At 42.6% G+C, this 24,598-nt stretch overlaps 1 protein-coding gene across 4 annotated transcripts in view; it reads left to right on the top strand.

Moving 5' to 3' along the window:
* The window catches only part of slc38a4 (solute carrier family 38 member 4), a 34,218-nt gene that overhangs the window by 2,542 nt on the left and 7,078 nt on the right, over positions 1–24,598 (top strand). Inside the window, exons 1-13 of one of the 4 annotated variants that reach the window (XM_062382354.1) lie at positions 8,935–9,279; positions 12,429–12,662; positions 13,462–13,558; positions 14,047–14,162; positions 15,525–15,598; positions 16,589–16,681; positions 16,943–17,024; positions 17,128–17,210; positions 17,885–17,943; positions 18,360–18,620; positions 19,502–19,581; positions 19,971–20,071; positions 20,733–20,857. In XM_062382354.1, the coding sequence (XP_062238338.1) occupies positions 12,538–12,662; positions 13,462–13,558; positions 14,047–14,162; positions 15,525–15,598; positions 16,589–16,681; positions 16,943–17,024; positions 17,128–17,210; positions 17,885–17,943; positions 18,360–18,620; positions 19,502–19,581; positions 19,971–20,071; positions 20,733–20,857 (1,296 nt within the window). In that variant the 5' untranslated portion in view covers positions 8,935–9,279; positions 12,429–12,537. Of the gene's footprint in view, positions 1–8,934; positions 9,280–12,428; positions 12,663–13,461; positions 13,559–14,046; positions 14,163–15,524; positions 15,599–16,588; positions 16,682–16,942; positions 17,025–17,127; positions 17,211–17,884; positions 17,944–18,359; positions 18,621–19,501; positions 19,582–19,970; positions 20,072–20,732; positions 20,858–24,598 lie in introns of those variants that run through there. The other 3 variants (XM_062382350.1, XM_062382351.1, XM_062382352.1) reach the window with 3 other exon arrangements.

The raw sequence follows: 24,598 nt of genomic DNA on the forward strand, positions 1-24,598 counted from the left end.
GGGGACAGCTACTCCGTTTACAAAACCTTAGCGTATGTTCTATCTAACTCAGCGGATGCAGATTGTGGGTGTAAGAGTTCTACTAGCTGCGAATTTCACGTACATTCTCCTCGGCTTCCACTAGCTGCATGTTCCCATTTTGACAATCCTTTTTTACTACTATAAACCAAAACAACAACCCCCGACACTAGCAGCCTAGATCCTAGAAATAGTTTTGTTTTGATTTGGGTCGTGCATTAAGACAGGCTTGCTTCGTTCTTTCAGTTAATAGTTGTTAGATCTACAGTTTTGGATCGGTTAAACTAAAGCAAAGAAATTTTGGTTTTAACGAGTTGACAACATGCTCGGTCTTATACGTTATATCATTTTTATTAGTTTAAGTCATACGCGTCGGCGTACGTCTTTTATGACGTACGCCTGCGCTTATATGACTTGAACTAATAAGTCATGTGAATTTGCCATTTTACTGCTCATTTCCATGTGTGCAAATATTCCACAAGAACAAACTCCCCCCCTGGTATTATCCTGAGTGTAGCAGCAAGATGATTGTGTTTGGTTTGAAGAAATACAAAACCTAGAGCAGGATGATAACTGAGTCATGCTTTGAATAGATACATGGATACTGTGTTACATATTGAGCTTATAGACAAATACAGTTGTACAAGTGAACACGTACTGAAGTTCCCAAATTTCAAACTTAATGTAATGTGAAGCTTCAAAACTTTTGTCCTTTTTCTTACAAATAAAAGGCTCGTGTCTCATGTCATATTCAAACTGTACCTGCCAATATTGAGCCTTTATACTCACTATTGTGATTCTGTTATGCTTTGTTGTAGCATTCACAGTTATCCTATAGCTGACACATAGGATGATACACCCATTGCTTCAAAAACAGCTAATACTTGTGTAATACCTAAATTCAAAATCAGAAATGATATCCTAGCAAGAGATCCGGGAGGGGGAGGTTGACCTTACTTACTCGTAGTTTTCACTCTTCCAACCTGGTGGCTTGTCAAATCTAGCCAGAGCCCAGATGTCCCGCAGCCGCCCTCTGATAATCAGAGTACAGCAGGTTCATGGTTACTGATGCAACAGAAAAGTCTCATATCCAGGGAGGGCGTCTGCAAATGAACCCACGAAAGAGAATGAAAAGGTGCCTTGTCTGACCCATATTATACAATAAAGCTGCATAAATTATACAATTACTCACATAATGTTTAAAGACACCTTTTCCTCACATATGATTTGCTGAGACAAAGTTTGAGTTTTCTGTAACTCTTTAGGCTTAAAACTATATATGCTTTCATTATATTATATTTAAAAGGCCCGGGGGGGATGGGGCTTACTGACAGTCATCTGATATCTTAAAATAAATGGTGTGTTAGCCTTTTGGTGCTTCACTAATGAACTTGAAAATGTGCAATTTTCTGTACAGACTGTTGATCATGGTCTGTTTGGGTTTTGTCAGGGCTCAGCGCGTCGCAAACCGGAGCAACAGGAACATAAGCAGATTATTCTGGGGATGTGGTGTCCTGCTGAATGAGCCGTGTGTTTCCAAATGTGTGGAGGCCAATGGCATCTTTGTACAGGTGACCTAAGGAGTTTAGACGTTCAGACACATGTATGCCCTCATGCGCTCTCAAATTACACTTAGAGGGTGTTTCTGAAATGGAAAAATGGTGGAAAATACCACACACTTAACTTTCGCAGTCTCTTAGCCTCGTCGTCGTCAACCAGAAGCTAAATTCTAAATCTAAATCTAAACAGAAACAAATCCTCTTCGGACTAGTAGACTGTTCGGAGTCCTTGTCAAGGTCGAAACCCTTTAACTTGATGCATATCGCGGCAGAGCAAGATGCCCACGTCGTGATTTGCACGTCAGCGAGAAGATCGATATCCACTGCTAACATGAACAGGGCGAGTGTTTGCAAGGGTGGATAACAAACAAAGTGGGGACACAACAGGTTGATGCACAAGAGGTCAATTTGATGTTTGCCAATGATCAACTGACCTTTAATGACACACGACATCGCAGGAGTCAGCGTTTTCGGTCAATATGTTTTTTTGTTTTTCGGCTCTCCGGCTGGAGTGTAATTGGTTGGAGGTCGGTCGTAGCTTTACAGCCGCTCTTTGAGCTGTCAGTGTCCATTGATTCGAAATTCTGAAGATTTTCTGCTGGGTTTCTGAGTATTCCACAAAGACTTTGCCGCATAGAAACATTAGTTGCAGTTTTCCACACACTGTAGTTTCGGTCAGTGGTGAGAAACAAATATTAGTGTTGTTAGCCTGCACTTAGCTTCCTTTTTTTATTGTACTTAAGGGGGGGGGGAGGGACATTTTTGTCTACATCTTAAAAACAGCCTGCTCTGCTGTTTCAGTTGATGCATGGCCCTTGATATGGAGGCGTCCCGATTACGATAGTGAGCCAATGCTTAGAACAGACAGATGGCACTTTCTCTGGAAAGTCCGTGTTTGCACTAGCTTATTTCAAGATGTCAGATGACAGATATGTGAGAGAAAAGAAGAAACTCTTGCAAGTCCAGCACAGCGGTTTCTCATGGGAGTGTTGCTTTCTTATTACTTCTGCTCATATATCATAAAACCATAAATTGTAGCTGTCTGCGTTCAGCCAGAAGGCATGTGCCGGAGTGTTGAGCTCCTTCTAGGTTTCTCACACATAGGATATTACCGTCTTCCTCAAATCACCACAGTTCCAGGTATCAGTCTATCAGTTGAAGGAAAGAGTCCTTAGTCTGGAGAAGGATAAAAAGAACACTAAGTGCAGTAAAAGTAATGTTAAAACATTGGTTACACACAGCCACGGAGGAGGACAGATTCTTTACAGTTAAGCACCGGTTGTAAACTATGAAAGCCATGGAAGGGCAAGTAAAAGGCAGGAATGTGTAATGTGAGCGTACGGTCAGGTGTTGGTCCGACACACACGTCCTGTACCTGTCCGCAGATAAATCATGATCCTATCGGAAACACTTCCACACACACCACCTGTGCAGGGTGTGTAGCCAAGTGTGTACCTGGTGAATCAGATGTAACTCAACACTACAGAGTATACCCGAGGATTCGAGCGATGGTATTTGTTTCTCATGGTCGTTTTCATCTTTGTTTTTAAGATACTGTAGTCTTTTCTCAAAATCAAATCTGGTGTTTTTAGATATGAAGTATTTATCTCGAGTACTCTTTTCTTGGAACTAGGGGTTGGTAATGAGACGTAGCCGGCCCTGACTGTCCATCTGTCTCCAACATGTAGAATGTATGACCGCAGTGTGACAGGCTGAAGAAGGGGGGGGGGGGGGGGGGTGGCAGGGAGCTGTTTCAACATGCCATACACAGATGATGGATGAATTCCTCCCACGTGGAAGCTCTTTCAGACACTGGGAGGAAGGCGTGAACTCAGTGCAACACAGATGTCGGTCGCACACAACTCTGTATGTTGTGGTTGTTTTATTTTTATGAGCAAACACACAGTAGCTTCTCTTACTGTATCCAGCAGCTGTAATTCTGCCCTACATGACACACTTAACTATCTGTGATTGGTTGGGTTGAACCACTTACATCTACCTTATCACACTCACACACTGTGAGCATTGTCATCTTTAGTGGTTTGTTTTTTAAACTGTACTGTATACAGCTACAGGGATGATTAGCACACTGATCAGCTAAGTGGCTGTTGCTATTGAGTCGTTTTTAGCAGCTGTAAGAAGCTGAACATCGAATTAGAATATTTCCGACCCACAATGGACCACACGCAACTCGGTTTATACTACCCTTGGCGTGTGTATATGCTGACATGTTGACACATTATTTGGTGCGTAACATCTGAGCGATCCATGTGCGGACGTGGTCAGATGTAGTAATAGGTAGGAGAGACGGTGGTCTAGTGGCAGAAACTTGGACTATAGGCAGAGAAGGTCTCTGGTTCGTCTCAGGTTTGACTCCACGGAGAGACAACAAAAGACGAACCTGGATTGATCTGTACAAAAATCCAAGAGTCTCCCTACCCTGTCTAGTGCCCCTGAGCAAGGCACCTTACTCCCCCAACATCTGCTCCCCGAGCGCCGTACATGGTCGCTCACTGCTCTGTGTGTCCTGCACACAGATGGGTTAAATGCAGAGGTTGAATTTGCCTGCCATTGCATGGTTGTGTTGTGCATGTCTGTGCATGTGTTTGGTATGGATAAACATATCTTAATAATATCTTAATAGTGCGGATCCTCACAGCCACATAACTCAACCTTCAAAGACAAAGTTCATAAGGCTAAACCTTTTTCCATGATAGATCTGGAGACAACTAGAATGTTCAGACCTCATATTAACCCACCTCTCGAGAGATGTGATCACAAGTAGTTCACATCTGGCATTAGAATGTGTCCCCATGTGTGTTGTCAGTGATCAGTTGTGATGATAAGGTCTCACTTCCCTGCTCGATATGCAAAGAAACACAACGTCATTTCTGTTTGCGACTAGAAGACGCTTTTTTGTACCCAGTGTTTACAGCTTGGGTAAATGTGTTTAAGTTTGTGCGTGCATGTGTGTGTGTGTCTCAATGTGAGAAAGATTGTGGTGCTGGCAGCTTTATAATGAAATAATAACAGTTTTAATATTGGGGCGGAGGCCACAAGTTATTCAGTGTATGTGAAATACTGAAAAGCATAAAAATACTTGGTTTACTAACTGTTGCAGGCTGTGTCGGCGTTCCATCATATGTGGCCTTGGACGCATTTGTGTTCACTCTGATCCAAAATGTGGCCACATGTGTCCCAGACCACCTCGGAAACGTGGTTTGAGGGATCAACGTCAAATGTATCCTCAGTGGTCCCACCTGTACATAAAGCTGTCCACTCGTGATCAGATGAGGACCAGCAGGGCCAAGAGTGAATCTGACGGCCCCTAAAGTGCCCCTGTACTGTCAAAACTACTCACTAACAATACAACACTTTTGGTCTTTTCTTTTTTAAAGCACACAATGTACTTGAACAGGGAACAATTGTAACAATATCTTCAATGATGTGTGGCTTTGTTTAAAGCTATAGAGCTAACAGTTAACAAAGAGCCGGCTCCTTAATGAGGAATTGTGCAGGGTCCTAGATCCAACAAGCTTTGGATTGATGTTTTCACCCGGTCTGAGCTGGGCCTCTAACGGAGGACAAATAAGCGTTAGACTTTTCTTTGACACGTTTCCAATAATAATAATGACCTCGGTGTTACATCATGTATTATACAGCAGTCACCTACTTGAAAATGGGTCCATAGAGGTGATAGTTGTAGACGCAGGGGACAAAAATATCCCGCTTTGACCTTTGAATTCTTAAAGAGGCCAAGTCATTAGTTGAGGACATTTGTCTTTAATATTGTTCTAGTAAAGACATATATGTATTAAGCTTTCACCACATAAAAGCCCTGTTATCGCATCTGAGGGAAATCTGTATTTTAATTGATATTTAGTGAGATATTAGACGTCGTCATCTGTCTGGTGATTTAGAAGCAGTCTGTGGTATTTGCAGGCAGTCACGTGGCAGAAGGAGGTATAGGCTTTATTTATAGAGTCACAATGAGCATGCTGTTGGGGCTGCATAACAAACATACACTTTAACATGGGTTAGGGTTAGGGATACTGTGTGTCTGTGTGTTTGTCTCTGAGTTTGTCTGTGTTTGCTGAAATGATTCATCCATTCAGGGGCACACGCTATAGTCCATAGTGTTGTGTTAGACATGATATGGTCAAATCTGGAGGTTAATGACCCATTGATCCATGACGGCAACATCCGCCAGGGCCTCTTGTTTACTGATGTCAAAACGGTGTACTATTCTCCGGAATGCTACAGAAATTGTGTTTTATGAGGCGTTATGCTCTATAGTTTAATCAAACACATGCAGAGGAAACCAGCGACTTCAAAGAGTGAACGAGGGAAATACATAAATTCTCATTTGAGCAATCCCTTTACAAGCCTGTGTCAAAACTCCCTCATCACAGAGATCCGGTCCAAATGTCTTGGCGAGCCCCGGCAGCAGGTGGACACTGTCAGTAAGATGACAAAGTTTTACCAAAATAAAGGGAGGGTGGGTTTGTGCACGTAGCAGAGAGAGGAGGGCACAGTTAGAGGAAGAGAGTCAGAGTCTTCGAAAACTTCTGCAATTTGGATCAGCTTGTTCCAAACCGGTCTTGTTGAAGCAAGATCCTTTATTCAACATGTTAACTTGGACGATACCTCAGAAACAGGATTCAACAGTTTAAATTTCCCCTAAATATTTCCACTATTTAAAACAATAAAATACTGACTTAAACAGTTATATGAAAGAAAGACAATTAAGCAAAATTTATGATTATCAACCAGTGTTTACATTACCTCTTGGTATTCTGGATTTGTATTATCAGTGGGAAGGTGCTTAGGCAATATAAAGCAGTTAAGGTGAATTTAAAGGGACAATCCAAAACAGATTTATAAAACTTAAGTTGTTCCAGTAGCATTTTCCCCATACCGATTCCCCACCACCCATGAAAGACAAAGTTTTGTCCCTTTTTAAAAGTTTCTTCAAAACTCCAGGGCTGTGTTGTAGTCTGGACGGGAAACAGAGATATTTGGAAACCATGCGATAGACACTGTCAACCTTGTGCAGCTTTTTGCTCAGGATGTAGCCTTCTCTGATTCGTCAAGCTCCTATCACATGATCAACCACCCGGAAGAAAACAAACAGTTCCGCTGACTACCAATGTAGAATACAGCAAAGATATCATCAGGGTTATTTTGTCACACGATGACTTAAGACCTTATGCAACAGTCGTGCTCCTTGCAGGTCGCACACCGGACTTAATGGGTTAAACCAGTGGACACTTTGTGTTTTCATGTGTTTGTGTGTGAGATTTTGTCGAGCTCAGTCACTTCTATAGTTGGCTGCTGCTGCTCTCTGAAGTTTGTGACCCCCAAGCTAACGCCATCCCTGTTTGGTAAGTCACAGGATTGGCTCAGGGATGGCTTTCTAGTCATAGGTGATGGGCTATGTGAGGCCCCAAACATAAACACTCCAAGGGGCCTTTTAAGGAATATCCCTGCAGCTGTAGTGGATCATGTTGAGGCATTCACTTGTTTGTTAGGGATCAAGCTTTCATGTTGCTGTGTTGTTCTTTGTACTGAAGGTTTTATAAAATAATTTGGGGCTCGGTTTTTACTTATTTTCCTTAGATTCTAATGCTTGTTTGAAGAAATCCCAAGAAAAGCTACATTTCTACTTCGGGGGATGGGCTGTAAGTCAGTTTGAACAACATACTCCATTCTACTGAATGAGATATGTGAGGAATGCCTCATGTGGCACAAATTTGCCACAAATATACACTTGGGTAAATTTATACGTTTATGTTAAAGGAAAAGGTCACTGTGACATCATTACGCTCTGCAAAAACACTTTTCAGTATCAGAATCAGAAAGTATTTATTGCCAAGTAGGTTTACACCCTCAAGGAATTTGCTCTGGTTATTGGTGCGTACAATGAACATAGAACATAAAAACATAAAAACACAATAAATACAACACACATAAGAAAAGCAATGAAAAGAAACAATATATATTTACTCACTATTTACTTCTTATTAACTCCCTTTTTCTAATATTTATACAAAGTAAGATTTATTTGGACATAAACATATCTAAGTAAAATATATATAATAGATAAAAGATATAAAAAGTGAAGTAAAAAGTGAAAAGCAAGATGCAAGACAGTGAACAGTGTCAGATTGCAATATGCAATGTAATGCAGTATAATATAATATAATATAATGTGTTATATGGCCTATATTTAACACCTTGACAGAGGAACAGAAGCAGATAATGATCACTCAACTCATTGGCTGAGGCACACAACAGTTAGATCTTGACCTTGAGTTATAGCTTAGGTGTTGACTTCTCCTTGACTTAGACTAAATGAACTCTAACACTTTTCCCTGAAAATGAAAAGTTGAAGCCCTCGACAGGTTCAGTAAAGTCCGTCCTTATCTTCTTCTGGTCTTTGACTATTTGGTGTAACCCAGAGTAAATAGACGTTACTGAGAGATAGACATCACTTGATGTTTTCACTCCTCTCCACTCGTGCCAATGTAACAGTAGGTTTTAGCTTTTAATGGTCAAGTGTGGATGTAAAAGTTTGCAAAGTCTCTCTGTTAGAGTCAATTACATGGAATAAACTCACTTCTGAGCTTCTTTCAACTTTCCAGCTTCCTAAAATGAAAATGAACAATTATGTGACATTTATCATGATAATTTATCGTTTACAACTGTGGGAGAAAGTGAGAACCCTTGTGACAAAAGTGTTTCTGCTCACTCTATAAAAAATCTTTATTCAGCTAATTCGTAGAAAGTCTTGCAGTATGTTCCCCACGTGTGTGTGTGTGTGTGTGTGTGTGTGTGTGTTTGTTCCTTCATTTGAACCAGACTGTCCAACAAGAGATAAAAAAAAAACATCCCTGACACAAACATGGCCTTGGGCACAGTGACATGCCGACAACGATGTCTCCTGATTCACTGATTGGTCGGTCGACGACACAGCCTACCCCCCAAATCCACCGATGATCGGCCACAGTGCAGCTGGATCGGTGTGTGTGTATGTGTGTGCAGCTGCACGTGCAAACAGTTTGTCTCTCTGTGCTCACAAGAGGCGATGCAGTGACGACAGCATCAGTCGCTTCGAGCGTCGATCATCGTAGTCGTCGTCAGGTCACACAAGGCGTGGGCCAGTATCAAACTGTACCGACGGTCATGGTCATGTGATATGTCATGTGATCCAAGTTTGAAGCGACAGTGGGTATTTAACAGCGTTGGTGGACCGCAGTGTCTTCAGTCTGATGGCGGCTGATGGTCTCGCTATGTTACATCGATCTATCTATCTATCTATCAATCTATCTATCTATCTATCTATCTATCTATCTATCTATCTATCTATCTATCTATCTATAAATCTGTCTCTATCTGTGGTTGGGGCCCCTGCTGTGGCCCTCTTGTTCCTCTCTGAAGAGGCAGACATGTTTTTGTGCATGTGTGTATTGAGGAGGTTACGGCCCTGCTAAAAGGCGGGGCCTGTTCGAACAGTGTGTGTCCCCATTGGCCGACAGAGGCCCTCCCTCCTCTCTTTTAAAAGCCTGTATTTTCACCTGAGTTACAAAAGAGCTGCTGCTCCTCACCCATCCACTGTTGTCTGTCTCTCTTCTTAAAGAACACATTTCTTGGAAAACAAGAAAAGGAGCTCTCAGAATCTCTTTAAGGAAACTTTCAGTGAGTGAGTATTTTTGTTTTGAAAGTCTTGGTCTTTACTATGCATGAAAAAAAGGCTATATAAACAATCAGATAGATTTACCAAGCACAATGTTGCAAGATTTGTTTCTTCTGCAAACTGTTTATTCTGCACGTTGGAGTTTCTTTTTTTCCACCCTTTTCTTGATTTCTGTGGTATCCCTTGACCCTGCAGAGGCAAGAGCCAACTCCTCAGAGCTCGTGGCTGATGCATGAGTTTGTTTGGGTGGAGGATATATGAGATCGGTGCAGGGTTTTCACCGTGGAGACTTGAGGTTGTTAAATCATCTGTGGACACTTATTTCTTCCGTAATGTGTCTCAAATAATTATTTTATTTTGAAAGTATGTGGAAAGGTTTTAAGGGTTCGTGTGTGTTCTGTTGAGGTTTTTTGTTATTTGGTGAGACTGGTATGAGCAGGAAGTTTCACGATTGTTTTTTCTTGCATTTTCCTGTTTTCTAATTTCAACATGTGAGCATTTGCACAAATCTTACTGCTTTAAAAGACATTTGACCAGTTGAACTTAAAAGTTTTCCCGTGAGACGAATGATTGAAGTAGTCATGCAAAAGCTATAAAACAATATTGCTGGTTGTGTTTCTGTGCAGATAGCACGTGTGCCTTCCCTCTCGTCTGTCTGTCCCCATTGATTCCAGCTGTTTCATTATCATGTGTGGCGATTTATTCAGAATGCAAATGGCAACAGCCATTGTGTTACACATCTGTGTGGCCAAGTGAAAACGAGTTTCTTCTCTGTTTGGGCAGTTCACATGAAAGTACAAGCAGGGCTGCAATTTCCAGCAGCAATTGGTCACTCCTCGAGATGTATTTCACACATGTTATGTTAATGGTGGGTGGGGGCTGCAGTCAGTCCAGCTATGCAAGGCTGATACTACACCAGAGCCGGTCCTAATGTGTCGCCTGGCCAAACAAGTGATTCTTTAATGCTGTACCTGTAAAAACAGTGGCGTTAAATAGTGAAATACAAAGTTAACCCAGTCAGACAGGTTAATCCTTTTTGGCAATGAGAAGTGTGAAACGTTCGCCCTTTCTCTCTCGCCACACAACAGAGAGGGACACTGAGAGATTAGGTGTACTGGCTTGTGTGATGCGGTTGTTAACGGTAATGTAGCCGCTTAATCTCTGTTGGCTCCCAGATATGGGCTGTTTTAGAGCGGCATACTCCCGAAGAGCAAGATCGCAGAGGGGACTAAAGCGTGATTTGGAAGGAGGTCTGGTCACGTAGGTCAAAACAGTTTCAGCCAGGTGGGGTCATGCTGGAGAGTCTTAACACCGATGATGTCATTTGCATAGCATGTCCTTTACAAAGTGGAAGGTTTTCTGTGGAGGGAAAGTGGCCTGTGTGCTGTAAACGCTTGGGTAATGCATTGTGATGCAAAGATCCTGCTGCCCATCAACTTCCTTTAAGTGACTGTTGCTCAACAGAGAATCTAAAAGGTATTTTGTAACAGATGACTTTTTAAGTACTGACCCCAAATGCATTTAGTCAAATACAGTACTTACACGCGCTTGAACTTTATTCATCTCCATCTATGCATGTGCTTTTCAAAACTTCTGAAAGAAAGGACCTTTTTTTAGAAAAAAATACAAAAATATATATTTAATTGCATGACAACCTACTACACCAACACATACTGCTTATGTCAAAATATAATGTTATGAAATAGCATACGTTTTTTTAAGCAAAGCGTTTATTTTAAGGGGCTTGTAGTCCAAAGTTGTGGTTCAATCTCAGCACAGAATTATTTCCAACAAAAAGCGATGCAAAAATGAAAAAAACACATTTTATAAATAAACAAATATCTCCCAGTGAAAAGTGGTGTCATACACGTAGGAGAAACAAAGATGTCAAAAGAGTTTGAGGTGATAAGAGCTTATGATGTGATGTGTCGTTGTTGTGAACACGTCCTATGGAGAGAACCTCCCGCTGTGTTGTGCATGTATGAAAGGTAAACTCCAGGTAAACGCTGCAGCCACTTTTTGCTGGATTTTAGACACAGGTTGTGTCTGGGAGCGGCTTAAAGCTGTTTTCAACCATGAACTAAGGAGAGTATATGCACAATTGGGTCCCGACTGTTTCGGAGTGTTCCTAACCCTAACATGGGCTCATTCGGACAATATCCAGAGTTCCTACTAAAGGGACTGGCCAGGTAAAGTATGGAGCCTCTCACTCTGATATATTTGTTCTCTTATGCAACACATTAAATTGTGCCACAGGACGAACAAAAACTTATTTATGCTGCAAAAACAAAAGAGAATTCTAAGAAGCTAAGGTCTCACGTGTTCTTCTTCGGAAGTAACACATCTCGTGTTGCAATCGTGTTTTGGTCGCCACGGTTAATTGTTTGTCACGTTGGTAATCCCAGTCGTTTGTAGAGTACCCTTTTATTGAGCCCTTTATGTGAGGAACCATAAATAATGTTGCTTTCAGTAGCATTCATGACCTCACAGGCTTCATTCACTCACTGTCTCCGTTCTTTTCCTTGCGTAACGCAATAATGAATGTTACATTGTTTGCTCTTTCTTCAATGGTCGTGGGTGATACTGAGTAAACTGGTTAATACACGAAACAAGACGGTCTGTTGATGGTGGCCTCATGAACCCATTGTATCTTTAACCTGGTTTCAGGGTTTGTTGACTTAACACCAGCAAGCAATCTCCATGTACGTCAGCAATGGCTTGTCACTTCTTCTTAAAAGTTAGGATATCCAGTGAGACACGACTTTGTATTTTTTCTTTAATGTATTTTCTCTGACATTATAAACAAAAGATACTTGAAATCAAGCGGTGTTTTAATGTGCATAGCAATGAAGCTAAAAGGGTCTGTGTTGTTAGAGCTGAACATGGTTGCATCATACCCCAGCTTTCCTCCTTAAGGTAACATAACAAACAGCCTCTCATTTCCAGGAAATGAGATGGTGGTAGAGGGGCCCAAGTTCCTTATAGATGCAGACAACAGTCCTGCTTACAGGCCCGTAATCAGTTACAAATTGTTGTTCTTGTGTTGATAATTCCAGAATTTGTGGTTTTTTAAGAGAGAAGCCAAGAAAAATCTGAAATCTTCCTAGACATTTTAGTTACTGACACTCCCCTCTCTTTGTCCTTTTTTCTTCTAGGTATAAAATTCTATCAGAAATTGAGGAAGAAACGTATCAGTCCCGCGTGAAGCCCTGAGACCTCGAAAACCGAACATTTCTCCGCCCCCTCATCTCACTGTGCGCCACCATGCCGGGAGTCGTGGATCGTATGGAGCTGAGCAAAGTCTCCACGGAGGCTGATGACGACAGCAACGACAGCCTGGACGACCGCTACACAGAGCCCATTGACGCCGAGAAGGCCACCATCGACAGGTGAGCAGCCATAATGTCAAGGTTTCTGTTTCCCCTTCACCCGAGTGAGCTGACACTGAAGCAGCTTTATTTGACACGGCAGCTCCAGTAGTGACAGGTTTTAGTTCATTTTGGCCTTCTGAACATTTCTTACTGTTTTTTTTTTTATTGCTCTTACAGTAGTCAGCCTGTGTTTTCTTCCTCTGGTGCATCATGTTCAGTGTCACAAACGTACTGAAAACTGAGGTGTTCTCTCAGCTCGCTGTGCTGCCAATGTAGTGTTTCCCCCCCGGGGTGTAACGTTTCCATCACTGCACAGAGGGTTCGGCGCCGATCCACACTTGTGTTTACTGCAGAGTCATTGGATTGAATCCATTCCCATTGCAGACAAAAGCCAGATGTCAGTGGGTGTTATTGGGTTCTTTGACCAATGGAAAAAGGGCTCTCCTAACTTGCATTTTCTGTGGCTGTAAATTAGGCTTTTAAATTAACTAATCAATTAGTTTACTTCAGGTCAGAATCTCAGTTATTAGATAAGTTATTAAAGCTTGTACAAATCAGGAGTTTTGATCTGTGTGAAGCAGCAAGCTGGAATGTTTAAAGGTCTTCAACGCCCAGCTGGCCTTGAATAACAAGCAGACACAGGTGACAGCCAATCAAAATCTGTTACAATTGTTCTAAAGGACAACACAGAGATAACAGTTCATGGTAAAAGAACTGCTAGTATATTTACATTTTTCTGTCTCATATTGTAACATAGAAAGCGTATAAACTGATATATGTGTGTGCATGTGGTAATGTCTTTTCTTGGTCCTTGCAGTCACTTTATGGATGACAATGATGACGCAGAAAGCCAGAAGTTCCTGTCGAATGGGCTGATGAAGAAGAAGAAGTATGAAGAATACCATGAAGAATATGTAAGAGGATTCACAAGTCAAAATGTAGTCGCTCTGTGTCTGTGCTCCCTACCATTTGGTAAAAGACAATAACTTTAAGGATGATTTGCTTTTAGAATGACTACTGACAGAAGTCCTGACACTGTTTTAGTTAAGAATCTGAGTGTGGCAGATTTTTGTGTCAGGATCTAAAGCCGGCTTAATGCTCTATCTGTTCTGGTAAATGTTGGTCGCTGGGAGCTGATTAGTAGTTAGGGAGAAAAGAATCAGTCGGTAAATCTGAAAACTACTGGAAATGTGCCAAACCCTTGGTATACAACAGTTTTATAGAACACAAGGGTGCATTTTGCGTTGAATTGCATCTTTTAGGTGCTTATAGTCTTATTCTTGTTGTCAACTGCACTTCTGAGTTGGACAGACGGACAGACTTTAAATGGTTTTTTTTTAGCTCTGTTCCCCTGTCTTCCTAATAAAGATTTAACTTTTCTCTTTCTTTTCTGTCTGAGCAGCATCCTGGCCACACATCCTTCGGGATGTCTGTCTTTAACCTGAGCAACGCCATCATGGGCAGCGGCATCCTGGGCCTGTCCTTCGCCATGGCAAACACGGGCATCATTCTCTTTTCGTAAGTTGTGCAGCCGCAGATTAGTAAACCCACAGCGAGCTTAGAAGGGTGTGTACATGAAATAGTATGACGGGTCACATGGGAACCAAGAAAAATATTGTTATTATAACATTATAATATAATAATCGCGTGACACAGGTTTAAGCCCTGCGTTGACTTGGTTTAAGTGTTGCCTTAAGTCAACACTTTGCAAAGACGTGATAATGTTGGCACATGATTTATGGAGTTGTCAAAGTATTATATACAAAAAATGGTGGACAAAGTTAAATGTTAGAAGCTGTTGATTAAATTATAATAAATAATAATTAAAATATATTATATGTTTTTTGCTAATATTGTCTACAGTAGTTAACCTAGAGAAGTAACTTATTAGACTCATTTTATCCTTGTTACAATTATTCTATTCTGCACAGATTGTAATTCAGAAATAATCATTGTTAGGTTTGAATTCGGTTTTCCACATTCTGACCTAGAAGACAGACTCCTGTACCCCGTGACCCTATGCCATCTTTTAGTCTCATCCCAGTCTGTCCTGTGCATCTGCATTATCAGCATTCATGGGTGACATCCAACATCTGACACCAGCTGACACCCTACACCCATAAATCCTACCCACTCTCTTGGCTATCCATGCCCCTGCTGCGTGGTCGCCTCCTGACACGGTGGGCGGTACATGGAATATTACAGCTAAAACATAGAGGGTGTCTCCTCTCTGAAACCCTGTCTGATTGGAGAGTGGAAATATCTGAAAACGCTGATCGCATGAGGGAAGAATGATTAACTCGTGTCATCTTCTGCCAGTCAAGATAACCCACATCTCTGCTAAAACGCCAAGGCCCAGAAAAACTGCCCCGTCCTGTTTCTAAAAACCACCCGGTGAGGAACCATTAAAGCAAAGCTCGACTCCTGTACGTCCAGTAACACCCACTGACATACAGGACGCCCTCTGAAGAATGCAGCAGATGGATTATTGACGTAGCATTGACGTGACACTGCACGGGTCACGCTAGAGCCGTGTTCGAGTTATGTTGCAGCCGCACGGCATCACCTGAGACTTGCCCCCACATCAACCAAACAACGAAACGACAAACACATCCGAGCAGCTGCAGCATGGCGCCGCTCCTTTGATGTTTGACCTGTTCATGGAGGACGAAAACGAAAACAGCGCCCACCTGCCAGGACTAAGCCAAAGCAAATAAATCAGTTTTATAGACTTAAACCCTCTCCCCTGTCCTTCCTCTGCTCACATTCACCTTTAGCTACTTAGATAGATCGAAGATACAAAAGTTGAAGCCCATTATACTGAACTCTATCTTGTGTCACTGTCTTGGACCGACCTTCAATCTCCTTCTCTCTTTGCAGACTCCTCCTCTTCGCCGTGGCCACCCTCTCCTTGTATTCTGTTCACCTGCTCCTCGTGACGGCAAAAGAAGGAGGTCGGTATTTCACCTTTCTCGCTCAGCTGTAGAATTTAAAACTGTGGTTGCCAACTTGTGTGGGTCCCGCCCACACCAGTGGTCCACCCAAGTAGGAAAGCCTCTGGGATGAGAGGGGAAACCAGTACAACACCTCTCAACTCCGCTGCACAACATCATGTTAATTTTTCATCCATGTCTCGAGTCTGTGCTTCTTGATGTAAAACACTAGGAACCACTTTGAGCTTGTCTAACTCTAAATAGTTTTCACATGTACACATCTAAGAAGGGAAATTGCCCTGTTTGCTGAATTTCTCACTATTCAAAGACATTATAAAGAGGTCAGAGGAAGATGTTTCTTCATAATAAAGACTCGCCCATGAAATGAAAGGATGGGAACCACTGCTCCAGCAGATTCATCCACCAGGTTAATGATGGTAGAAATATGGAAGAAATTAGAGATACACTGAAAATAACAAACTGTTAAAAACAACTTCAAAAATATTATTTTGTTTAAATTAAATTTAAGAAGTTAAACTTGCACGATTGATCATTTTGTGTGTAACTATTTGAAGTTTTGGGGGGTTTTCAGAGTTGTTTTAGACATATTAGGAATAAAAGGTTACATAAAGGTTAGTGCCCATTGGAGTCCACATAGAAAGGTTTTAATGGTTCAGTTTGTAGAATTTAGTGACATCTAGTGGCGAAGTTGCATGGTGCAACTGAATAATGAATGGAACCCCGTGGTAGCCTTCACTTGTTTTTTAAATATTAAGTTTTTAATATACAGGGCAAAGTTTCTGCCAATAGCTCCCCTTCGTCTAAATCTTACACACTGGACCCTTAGTTTAATTTCACACGTAACCTTTGGAAAGGCAGAGAAACATGAAATGTTAATTTCTTTTCTTTCAACTGCTTCATTTTAACTATTCATTCCTTGTCTTAGCGTGTGCTGTGATGCCTCAGTGGTTTTCCATGTCTAATTCTCCATCATCTTGTTTTTTCGGACAGGATCTCTCATCTATGAAAAGCTCGGGGAGAGAGCATTCGGTTGGCCCGGCAAAATGGCAGCATTCATATCGATAACCATGCAGAACATTGGAGGTAAATCAGTAAATCACTGGTCCTGTAAATACAGATGATAGATAAATAAAATGTATATTCTGAATACATTAACAATACCTTACTAAGAAGCTTTATGTTGGGTTCTGCTTTCTGTTGTCACCCATTCATATTCGAGACTTTTAAAAGAAAGCAGTGTCCCCCCGAATTGTTATTGTCATTCGAAGTGTACATGTCTGAATGTATGTAGAAAAGCACAGTGTTTCTAATCTCAGAGATATTTCCCTTATTGTTCTCCTGCAGCCATTTCCAGCTACCTCTTTATTGTGAAGTATGAGCTGCCCGAGGTCATCAGAGCCTTCTTGGGCTTAGAAGAAATATCTGGGTAAGTGTGTATGTGTTTGGGTGTTTGTGTGTATTTGTGTGCAACTTACACTCCTGAACATATGCCATTTCCTCAAATTTTAACCCGTGTTCCATATTTTCAGTGAATGGTACTTGAATGGAAACTACCTGGTGGTGTTTGTGTCCATCGGAATCATTCTGCCTTTGTCTCTCCTGAAAAATCTGGGTAAGGACTTAGTTAATAAGTTTGTGTGTGTGTGTGTACGTCTATTTATACACAGTATCACCATCAAACTGCATATTGTTCAGTTATTTCACTCCATGCTCTGGGAGTATATCTTATACCTAAGGTTCACTTCATGCCAAGAGAAGCCAACCATCTCAGTATGCCGGTGCTCTTGCAGCTGTCCGGGATCCGCTCTACAGAGCCACGCGTAACAGTAGTCGAGTCCCTGAGTCAGCTCGGAGACAAGTAGGAGTTACAGAAATGTCACACGGCCGGTAACCCTGGAGTCAGCTCCGTCGCTCCCGTGTAATTTATGAACGGACTCCTCAGGTCAGTCTGAGGATTCCCGAGAGCTTCAACAGGCCGGGCCCACCAACAAGTCCTCATCAAGATGACTGGACAAGTGAATAGCATTACGGCTGTATTGGGTTTAACTTTAATAATGTCGGCTCACAAGCATTCGTTTTTTTGGTCATATCTGAATGTCTGCTGGTCAACTTCTGGATACGGGTGACAACCCGGAATGAGACGTGACCCCCATTCTAAAATAGACGGCTGCTTTGACAGCTACAGAGATAGAGCAGAGCAGCGGAGGTGGAGAGTTCCAACCGTAAAATATAGCATCACATGAATCCGCTGCAGTCGTCATTACTGATTTTCGTTCTCCTCTTTAGGATACCTGGGCTACACCAGTGGGTTCTCGCTCTGCTGCATGGTCTTCTTCCTGTGCGTGGTAAGTTCCGCCTCTATATGGAATCCCACCAGCCGCTGCACCAGCCAACCCAGTTACCAGTAATACTAGTTCAATATTAGTTTGGTGTTACTGCCTCTTGCACTGTACTGACGCTATGACAAAATCCCCAGGGAATTATCACCCAGTCACACCTATATTATCTCTATGGATCTATGGATATAAGCTTCTTTCAGCTTGTTGTCATAGTGGTACAACCCACAGCATATTGTTTAAGTTCACTCGTATACACTTCATATATAGGAAACAAACAAATTTAAAGGGAAATTTGAGAAAACGGTAGGATTGGATAACTGCTAAACTGTCAATCAAGCAGGGGGTTCCTAATTTGTTGCTCCCTTATGACATTTATTTGTATCTTCATGTACGAGAACTTATCTTTATGTTTTATATCCCAGATGATCTACAAAAAGACGCAGCTGCCCTGCCCTCTTCCTTTCTTCGCCCACCACTCGGCCAACCTCTCCATGAACGCCTCGGACGCGTCGGGGCTCTACCTGCTACAGAACCACTCGCTGCAAATGGATTTCTCCCGAGCCGACATGTCGCCGGCGGTCAAGGGCGGCCACGACGCCCACCTCTCCACCGGTGTGCACGTTGAGCCCCACCCTGACGACGAGGAGATGTGCACGCCCAAGTACTTTGTCTTCAACTCTCAGGTACGGTGCACCGGGTGGGGGTTTTGAGCACAGCTGATTGGCTCTCGGTTGTGTGCAAACATGTGTCAAGCTCGTAAAGTTCAGCATTATGTGTAAACACTACCTGGTTTCAAGGCAGAGAGGTGAAGGTTGAAAGGGCGCTGCACCTGAAAGGGCAGATCAACTAGTCGGTTTCGTGGAGGTGTGCCGCGCACATTCCTCCATTGGTTCACAAGAGTTAAACAATAAAAAATAATAACTCGGAGATTGTAATCACAATATTAGTCCGTGTGAATTCATTTACGCTTTTTTGTTTGTACAAGACTACACAAAGCTTATGCAGAGGAATGACTACACAACAGGATCGCAAAGACACGTTTGGGGAAGGTGGGGTTTTTGTAGGGCGTGTTTGGGCTTTTGTGTGTTGTGAATGGCGATAAGAATCTGCATCGCGGCTTTATGTTAACACCCGGACACGGTCGCAGAGGAAAAGTCGTCTAAGCGACAGTGTGTGATACCTGCAGACTGTGAATTCAGCCTCATTTGTCAAAATATTTGCAGATCTGACATCAGCTCATGAATCATAAATAAATCATCATGAAGTGTGAGAAAAGAGCAGAGTGTGTAGTGACACGTATGACACTCCTAAAACCAACAAACCAGGAGCTGAACCTGCGGGTGAGGGTAGACCACGATGTCCCAACACGCTTCATGTTCAGCTCCAGTGTGAAAGGCTTTTCTGTCTTTCTTATTTTTCGAATAACATTACATCAATTTTATAAATAAAAATAAATATTCGGGCATCACTTAATGACGTGGCATAGTAGAGCTTTATGCAGATTAATTGCACAGTGACTCTGTGTGAGTGAATTTTGTGCGTCTGTTCTCCTGGCTTCCCTCAGACGGCGTACACCGTGCCAATCCTGGCCTTTGCCTTCGTGTGCCACCCGGAGGTCCTGCCCATCTACAGTGAGCTGAAAGAGTAAGTGCAAGGAAACTTTGTAAGATCAAATCTCACTATCAGGTCGGTCTTCTGCAGTATGAAGTAGTTCTAGTACTAAATTTACAGAAGAGTTACATTTAAAAAGCCTATGTACATGGGGCATCTGCATAGAATAATAATAACAATATTATGTCTAGAGAGGCAGATTTAGGTTTTTATGTCACCCAAAGGCGACTGTAGGTTCTGCTACAAGTTTAGAAAGCAATGGGCGATGGGAGGGGAACATTTAAATTCATTTGTTTCAGAAAAAAATAGATCTGAAGTTGAGAAGTACCTCAATCTGCATTAATTTGTCTAAATGCTGTAACTCACGTGTGACCCTAACTGTTCCTAAAGTGAATATTTGTGTGTACGTGTTGTTTCTTCAGTCGCAGCAGGAAGAAGATGCAGAACGTTTCCAACCTGTCCATCTTGGCCATGCTCGTCATGTACATGTTATCGGCGCTGTTTGGCTACCTCACCTTCTACGGTAAGAAGCGAAGCCTATCGTTTAGTAAGCCCCCTCCTGAGGGTCTAAATATGAAGGTCTGAGCAGTGGACAGATGATTAATGTGAGAGAAAATCTTGTTTGAGCCTAAAACAGTTCAGTAATTGAAACCTCCTGAAAACTAAATTGGAGATTATCTCCCTGGTGGAACTGAAATAAACATGTGACACGTAACAAGGGACCGCAACAAAACAGTTTTTGTTGATTACCTCCATCAAGGAGGTAGTAATTGGGTTGAAGGATGCAGAGTCAGGGGAAATCCCATTTAGCGTCAGGGAGTGTTTTATTTTTACATTTTCACTGATTTCCTTGGGAGCAATTACTGTATCTTGATTTAAAAAAGCTGTGTGTAAATGTGTGTAATGTGGTGCAGCTATATTGAACTTCAAGGGGGCATGTGCTCTTACAGTGCAAGTCTAGTTTAACATGCATTATATTTCTTAATCATAATATTATGAAAAAAACCTGCATTGTTTAAGCTGGGTTCTTTCCCCAAGAATCCATGTATAAAACCCAGTGCAATACTGAGTACTCGAGTACAATACATAAGTGAATGTACTTAGTGAGTTTTACACCTGGTCTGTTTTGCTCCAGTGACGTTTTCATCATTCTCTGTTTTTTTTTTGTTCCTCCTCCATCACAGGGAACGTGGAGGCAGAGTTGCTCCACACCTTCACCAAGGTGTATAAGTTCGACACCATGTTGCTGCTGGTGCGTCTGGCCGTTCTCACCGCCGTCACCCTCACTGTGCCCATCGTGCTCTTCCCTGTAAGTACATCACACAAAAACACTCCTATAAGGAGGGGACACACGTAGTTGTTTCCTAAATATCTTTTACGCCGATGTTCATTCAGGCGCTGTTGTCTATTCTCTACAGCATCATTAAATGGAGCCTTATTCAAGTCCGAATATAATTGGATTTACGTCAGAGCGCACAAACACGTTCCTCAAGTCGACACAAACACACACCGCCCTTGTAATTTAGATTATCTGGCCGCTGCCTTTCACAGATCGCCAACCAGCTGCTTGTTAAACCGTGTCCATTCATTCGCTGGAACACTGCTGCCCCTGCGTGTCGCTCGGCACACAGACTGGGTTTTGTGTTCGCTGCCGAGTCAGCTCTTTTTTGGTGTCACTTTCTTGATGCAGCTGATTTTTTTTCTTTCCTGGCGCTTTGGAGAAAGAGAACCCTCGTCATCCCAAATCCGAAAACACGCAGGCTGAGGGTGTAAACGGCCGCACCTCTTAATTACACACACACACACACCAACACACCACACACACCAACACACACTCCTTTAGATCTGAACAGTGACGTCTCACTCTCTGTGTCTGTTTCCCCATTTTCTCTCAAGATGGAGCCAAAGTCTTTGTTGGACCGTGTGTGTAGTGAACACAACTAATCTTCTCACTGACATTCGTTCACACAGACTTCTCACTTCCCACGCCTTATATGGACAAAGGGCTAATTTTAGCATGGCCCTTATCTGACACCAGGGGAACAAAAATGGCTGGTGCCCCCCCCACACACACACCCCATCTCACACTCTCACACGAACTTGGTTTAATGTGTAACCGCGAGCAGCTGCTAATTCTTGAGCTGTGTGTGTGTGTGTGTGTGTGTGTGTGTGTGTGTGTGTGTGTGTGTGTGTGAAGTGGTTGTAGTTACAGTAGGCTGCCACCAGAGAGAAGCAATGTGTTGGTATTCAGTTACAGGATGAGGCTGACAGACAATGATGCAGCAATGTCTGGACGCCATGGTAACACCGATAGATCACACACACACACACACATACACACACACACACATTTGACTGCCTTATCTGAACTCATATATATCCATTGACTCATATCTACACACATCACCACATCTTAGCAATTCAGCTTATGCCTGCATCCTCATGCATCGTTAACACAAACATAAAGGGATAGAGAGAGAGAGAGAGAAGGAGAGAGAGAGACAGAGAGAGACCCAATCCTTTAGCAGACGCTGCTGTTTTTGTTCTGGCGCAGGGAATGTGAGCGAGGATCCCCCCCTCTCTCTGCAGTGGAAGTTTACAGCCTCAGAGAGGACAGTGGAAAAACCCTCACCCTGACTGCCACCTTCAGGGAGACAGAGGGGCAGAGCCTGCCACAGTGGGGGGGGGGGGGACAGAAACACAAACCTCAGCCAGGGGACACAGTCCTCTAAACGGCTTGCATTAGTCATAGATTATCTTTAGAGATGTGCATCAGGATCTACCAAAGATAGAGAGTAGGAATCTCGTGCACGATTATATTAGGATTTATTATACGGTGTGCAACTCCATTTTTAATTTTATATCAGTCTGGTGGCTGCCACACGTATAGCAGGTTACCAAAAGTAGACGCCAGTGGTTTTCTTTCACATGATGCAGATTATCAAAACCAGATGACAAACTCGGACATCCTGGTGATTTGTGATCATGTGTGGTCGGGTTAACTGCAAACAGGCAGTTACTGTGCGGTATATTCACGTGTTTGTGTGTGTGTGTGTGTGTGTATGTGTGTGTGTGTGTGTTTGTATATATATACTTTCCTTCTTTGTTGTCTGGCACAAACCTGCCTTTTTTTTCTCCAAACAATATATAACCCTTAAAGTCACATTAAACGTATTTCGATAATAATTGAAATAGAGGAGGAAAGTGGAGTGAAAGGGAGAGAGAGGGAGAGAAAGAGAGAGAGAGAGAGAGAGAGGCAGGAGGGAGGAGGACTATGATAACGAAGAGATAAACATTTGATAAGGATTGAAATGTGATGCAGCAAAAAAGAAAAGCTGTAGTGAATTGAGCTTAGTGAAAAGAGCAAGGGAGAGTTTGGGGATCAAATGCAGCACATACCTGTTTGCTCTTGGTCCTTTATTCAGTTTTGAAATATGTCTAATATGTCTATGTCTAAACAAGCTAATGCATGTTGTGATGGAAACTGGTTGTGACCTGTATTTACCTGCACTGACACCTACGGGATGGTGTGTGTCATATCCTTTTTTACATCAGTCAGGTTTAGTGATTAGCTCGGGATCCTGGGAGACAGCAGTGTGATAGAAACAGCGGAATTGGCTGGTGCTGTCCGGGAATTTGATTTGATCAGTGTAAGACTTTCTGTGCAGTGCCGGGGAATGTTTCTCTCAACCGACCATCGCAACCGGCCTTTCTGGAAAGATTGAAGAACTTGGACACATGTGAGGCATCGGCTGAAAAGAATTGCTTAGTCCCACCGTCGTTCGGCCAAGTTTCCATTTGACATTTAAGAATCTTGCCCTGAATCCTCCTCGACCTTCATTTCGCAGGAAAACGCCGCCGACCTTCAGTCACAGATTAACATTATAGCTTTGTCTGTGGCGGTTCTTGGCTCCGGTGGGGAAGTGCTACAGAAGAGAATGTGTGCGGGTGTCGTGTGCGTTTGGAGGGAGATACGTCTTTAGGTGTGGAAGTGTACACGAGTGTCTTTAGGGATTGTGTGCGTGTGTGTGTGTGTGCAGTCACGTGAAGGATGGTTGCTAACAGAGGGCTTTGGCAGGAGCCAGTACATAATGAAAGGGCTTTATGTGCAGTCAAACATGCCCCAGTTCTCATGCTCGGGCTGCAGATTGTAACCCGGGGAGAAGGGGCTGCAAATGAGCTGATTATAACGGCTCCAGCGTCACCTCTACATGCTACCATCATGTAGTCCGATTTCAGTGCTAATCCCCAGCTTTGCTTGTGTGGTGCTACCTACGCAGCTCGTCTCGTACGGCTAGTAACAGAGTTTATGTTTTGGTAAATTAGGTAAGATCAAAACGTAACAGCCATTTAAGGAAACAAAGAGAAGCTTGGCAAGAATTTGTATATTTTTCACCTGCTGATCATGTTCAACGTCACAAACACACAGACCACTGTAGCGCTCACCTGCCTCTTTGTCTTTCCGAACTCGTGTTTCCATCGAAGACGAATAATACCTGTGTGTGCTGCACAGTCATTTGACACTGGAGCGAATGCTGATTAAATCCATTCCCATTGCATAAATTATGGGTGTCAGTGGATTTTGTTTTGACCAGTGGAAAACAGGTTTGTTTGTGAACATTTTAACGTATTTTCACAAAACTTGGTGGAAGGATGTCGTATGAATGGAGGACAGGCCCCTTCGATTTTTGGGGGAATCCTGATAAGGAATATTTTTTCAATCTTTAATGATGAGTTTTCAACATTTTCACCCTTTCCCAGGATGAAATGCATTGATTTTGGTGAAAGAAAATCATCGACATTCAGGATACCGATATCTGTGACTCTATGAAATTTGGTGCAGCTTGATTGAGTTTAAGGAGACTGTTGGGCCTTTGCAGTGTGCTATGCTCTCTGTGCTTATGTCGTTTTACTTGAAAAGGGACTTCCTCTGCTGCGCGAAGTCTCAGTTCCCACAATAGACTCTTAACGCTGTGCAGCCAGCGGCCTTGCAAATTCAAACGTGTGGGTGCCGCCTCTGCACTAGGGTTAGATATAGCTGCACTTTCAA

The sequence above is a fragment of the Platichthys flesus genome, chromosome 23 (genome assembly GCF_949316205.1).
Source record: "Platichthys flesus chromosome 23, fPlaFle2.1, whole genome shotgun sequence".
Lineage (NCBI taxonomy): Eukaryota > Metazoa > Chordata > Actinopteri > Pleuronectiformes > Pleuronectidae > Platichthys > Platichthys flesus.